The sequence below is a fragment of the Chiloscyllium plagiosum genome, chromosome 24, assembly GCF_004010195.1.
Source record: "Chiloscyllium plagiosum isolate BGI_BamShark_2017 chromosome 24, ASM401019v2, whole genome shotgun sequence".
In the NCBI taxonomy this organism is placed as follows: Eukaryota; Metazoa; Chordata; class Chondrichthyes; order Orectolobiformes; family Hemiscylliidae; genus Chiloscyllium; species Chiloscyllium plagiosum.
Window position 1 is genome coordinate 46435072 of NC_057733.1, and position 4600 is coordinate 46439671.

The 4600-nt window shown below is 44.2% G+C and overlaps 1 protein-coding gene across 1 annotated transcript; it reads right to left on the reverse strand.

Moving 5' to 3' along the window:
- Nucleotides 1–1433: 1433 nt before the first annotated feature.
- Nucleotides 1434–4504, reverse strand: LOC122562241 (myeloid-associated differentiation marker-like protein 2). The gene has a single exon (XM_043714987.1). It carries the CDS (start codon nucleotides 4502–4504, stop codon nucleotides 3593–3595), a length of 912 nt encoding a protein of 303 aa, XP_043570922.1. The 3' UTR covers nucleotides 1434–3592.
- Nucleotides 4505–4600: the final 96 nt, after the last annotated feature.

Below are 4600 nucleotides of genomic sequence, written 5' to 3' on the forward strand. Positions count from 1 at the left end.
AATGAGCTGCCAGATGAAGTGGAGGCTGGTACAATTACAACATTTAAAAGGCTGGGTGGGTATATGAATAGGAAGAGCTTAGAGGGATATGAACCAAATGCTGACAAGTGGATTAATTTAAAATATCTGATCAGCATGGGCGACTTGGACTGAAGGGTTTGTTTCCACGCTGTACAACTCTATGACTGTAAATTCACTATAACAGGAATACAGTTCTATGTCAGCTTGATGCAATTAATTATTTTGATTTTGAAATACAAAGTTATGGATATAAAATCTATCCAAGACTTGAGTACATAAATCTAGACTTACACATCGGTACAGTACTGAAAGTACTGCATTATCAAAGGTGGTGCATGTTTTAGAATACATAATTGAGCAAGGCTGTGTCTACTACAAAGAAAGTTTTGTGATGCAGTTGTCGTATCCAAATCTTTGGGCCAGAAATTCTAGGTTCAAGTCCCACCTCTAGATGTGATGGCCATGGTAAGTGCATCATGTCAAAAATACCCATGGGGCCATGCTATCAATCTGTAAATCTTCCCTATGGCAAGCAGCAAAAGTGAGAGAATTTCTTGATCAGTCTGAATCATGTGGCAACTGCAGTGCACAAGTTAAAAGACCCTGCAAAGAGATTCTTACCATGAGCAAATGTCAGCCTTATACCAAAAGACTACCCATATACATGTACACGCCTGAATAGTTGGACATTAGAACCTGTGGCATTTACTCAAGGTAGTAGCAGAGATGTTCCCATGGTGTCCCCTGGGCAAGATTTATCAATGAAAATCAAAATATGAATTCTATTTGTGAAACCTTATTGTGTAAAACAAAAGTGTCATATTTGCAGATGTACTTGCAGAGATTCCAGGTCAGAGACCTGTTGGTTGTGATACACCTGAGTCATCCTGAAAATGTGATAAGGCAAGTGATTTCCTTCTTAGGCAACTGGTTTACCACATTTCAGCAATGTATGACAGAAATAAAAGAAGACCCCACATTTCATCTTGTATTGAACATTTTCTGCTTCTGTTTTTCAAACATTTGTTATACCTGTTTTGAATGGAGTTTCTGTTCTGGTGATGCAAAGGCAAAGGTCATAGACCCAGAAGTCAGCTCTCTCCCACTACAGAGTGCGATGATTGGTCGTGAGTTTAACCTGAAGGTCAGCACATCAGGTGAGGGGCAAAGTCAAGAAGGCAGCCAGTGACCATAGCCAGTGCAGGAACTGAACCCATGCCATTGTCATCAGTCTGCCTTACAATCCAGCCATCTCAGCTAACCAACCTTCCTTCAACAGTACACACTCAAAATAACAACTCTTCCGTCCTCCCCACATCGTTACTGTTGGACCTGTCCTGTTTTACTTTCAATGCAACAGGATAAACCAGGTTTCCTAGTGTCTGATAAAATATCAGATACAAACATGAGGAAATATGTAGCGTTTATTTTTGTTACAAGGTACAGTATCTAAACATATTACATTTATATTGGAGAATAAATTTATTAATTTCAATTGCAATGTTTATGCTTCCAAATGACATTACACAATCTGTACTCTTAATTGTTATTGAGTGAGATTCTGCAACAATATTATGATATCAGCTATACTACTTGTTATTTCATAAAGATACTTTGATTCCAGTTCAGATTACAAGGCACTAAATCTATCAGTGTTTATACATTTAAATGCAGAAGCCTTATTCTGCCTAAAAAATGACACAGTAGCTTTTAACATTTGGTTTCCAGTCATACAGAAGAGGATACTACAGCAGATGCTTTATTCAGGCCTGATTGGACATGCATTTCTATCTCATTCTCCCCAGTGCACTGGTTAAATGTGCTGATTCCACTGAAATAAAACAAAGAATGTCCCTTTATCACATCCCCTTGCTGAAATTCAAGCTGATCAAAAACAAGTGACCTGCATTCTCCACTTTTCCCAAAGAATATCTACATCATTTAAACATTGGATTTAAATCTTGAGATATACATACAAAACAGCATTGTGAAGCAGAACAGCCAGAGGTTTACTTTTATGAGGTAAAACAAGCTACTTCTGTACACAATTAGCAGCTGCTAGTGATGTGGCTTTTTGTTTAAAGTGTAGAATTCTGTTAGGTGACAAGTAAGCTCTTGCTTGCAAGAACGCTGTGTTTTACCTGGCATACAGGTGTATACATGTACTGATCACTGTTACTCCAGTGAATATTCTGCAACATTCTGAATACAAAAAGCAAGTCAGTCAAAGATAAGTGATATACCTATAACATGTCAGAATAAGAACATCATTACTGCTTCACTTTAAAGAACTGCAAACAAGTGGAGGCCACAACGTGTGAGATAGACTTAGAGCAGCCTTGTATAGGGTCAGCACAGGACTGACAGTTCAAATGACCTCCCTCTATCTAAAAGGTGTCACAACCTGAATTAATATTAACGTTGTTATTTAGGTACACCACAAATGTGCTACCATAATTAAAGGTATCGATACAGTTTAATAAGAGCAAAAAAATGTAAGCAGATGCCTAGGGTTAATTTCCAAGAGATAACACTGAAAAGCAGGGAAGTAAGGTTGAGCTTGTATCAAACATGGATCAGAGCACAGGTGGAGTACTGCAAACAACTCCAGTCTCCATGATTATATAAAAAGACACAGAAGCTTTGAAAGAAAATCTGCAAGAATGATAGTAGAACTGAGAGTTTATACCCATTAGGAAACATTGAATAAGTAAGGCTTTTTTTTTGTAGAAGGAAAATGGAGGTTGTTCTGGTAGATGTCTTCAAGATTATGAAAGAATCTGGTGGGGTAGTTCTAATGGTCCAGTGAGTGGTTGGGATTTGGTTAAGACAGTTGGTGTTGGAGGGAGTTAAACTTGAGACAGTCAGTCAGCAATGAACCAATGAAGGGGATTTGGGAGAAAGATCTTTACACCGACATTGATGGGAATGTGCAGCCACACCATGTGGTTGACGTGAATGACAGAGGATTTAAATAGAAGCTGAATAAACACAAAGGAGATTCAGACACAAGGACATGGCGATGTGAGTTATACGGAAAGAATGGCAAGAAATAATTAGCTGGCCGGTAATTCCTACAGGCCGCACGGGCTAACGCTCACTTGTTTAGCCTTACTTCTGTGATTATACCTGTGTGCAATAATTTTTTTAAAGACCGGAGGAGCATTTGCCTTGTTATCCCGCCGCTCCACAACCAAAAACAAAAGCTGTTATAAATACAAGTGCTGGAAAAGCTCAGCAGGTCTGGCAGCTTCTGTGGAGAGAGCAATCAGAGTCAACGTTTCAGGACCAGTGACCCTTTTTCACAATGCTGTCACAAGTTTGGCACTCTCTATAATAAACACGGTATCTACTGTCCAGTAAACATCCTGAGAAGATTTCCAAGTCATCACCGATAAAGCGTTTAATGTTTCAGACATCACCACGCGAGGTGCAATTTCTCAATTGAGGTGTAATGTCAAATCCCATTTTTTTTTGATCCGCAAAGACTTTACAGAACAGCTCTCAGTTAAAGCTTTTTTTTGTTAGTCAAATATTTTTGTTGTTGTTTTGCAGAGAGAGGGGTGTTCCTTCAAGGCTCCGGGATGTAGCGGAGTCTCTGCGAGTAAATCAGGTCGACCAGGTACAGGATGAGGTTGATGAAGGTGAAGATGGTGATGATGAGCTGGCTGTCCCAGGGGCAGTCTCCCAGAGAGCAAGAGGCCGGTCTCTCCACCGAGCCGTACTTACTGTCAAAGCAGAAGATGGGCCAGACCACGGCGGCGCTGAGGTACAGCAGGGTGGCCAGGAAGGTGTAGAGGACCACTAGCCTGTCGAAGGGGCACCTGAGAGCCCCGGTCTGTCCGGATACATTGAGACCGATGACCAGGGAGGTGAGGGTGAAGCAGATGGAGTAGACGGCCACACACCACTGGGTGGCCGGGTAGCGGCTGTACTCGCTGCCGTTGGCTAGTGCCCCGAAGATGATGCAAGCCACGTACGCCTGGACCACTTTGAGGAGCCCCGGGGTGGTGGCCATGTAGGCGCCGATGTGCCCCGGCCTGGCCCGGCTCAGGTGCACCTCGGCCCCGTACGCGATGCAGGTGAGAGCCGAGAAGGCGCTGGCCGAGATCCTGAAGCTGCGGGACTCGCAGCTCCCCGCCGCCTCTGGCCCGCACTCCAGCTGCACGAAGTAGACCGGGTAGACGCTGGAGGCGGTGAGCTCCATCAGCACGGCCAGCATCGCGAACGAGATGGTGAAGTTCTCCCAGGACAGCCCCAGGCAGCCCTGCAGCCGGGAAAGCTCCAGGGAGACGACCAGGCCGCTCAGCGCCAGGCACCAGGCCCAGGCGAACATACAGAAGTAGCCGTACGCCTCTCCGTAACCCCCATCGTGGGCAACTAGGCTCAGGGTGACACAGCCGAACAGGATCTGCAGCGAGCGGAGTACACCCAGGGGAGACAGCAGGGCCGAGCTGTTCAGGTACGGGCCTTGTGCCTCCATCAGCCTTTACCCGCACTGCCTTTAACCCCCACCGCCTTTTACCCCCCCCCCCCAACTGCCTTTAACCCCCACCGCCTTTTACCCCCCCCCCAACTG

Bases quoted from the DNA above. Each gene is read 5' to 3' on its own strand.
- LOC122562241 (XM_043714987.1), bottom strand. From the start codon at position 4,504: ATGGAGGCACAAGGCCCGTACCTGAACAGCTCGGCCCTGCTGTCTCCC.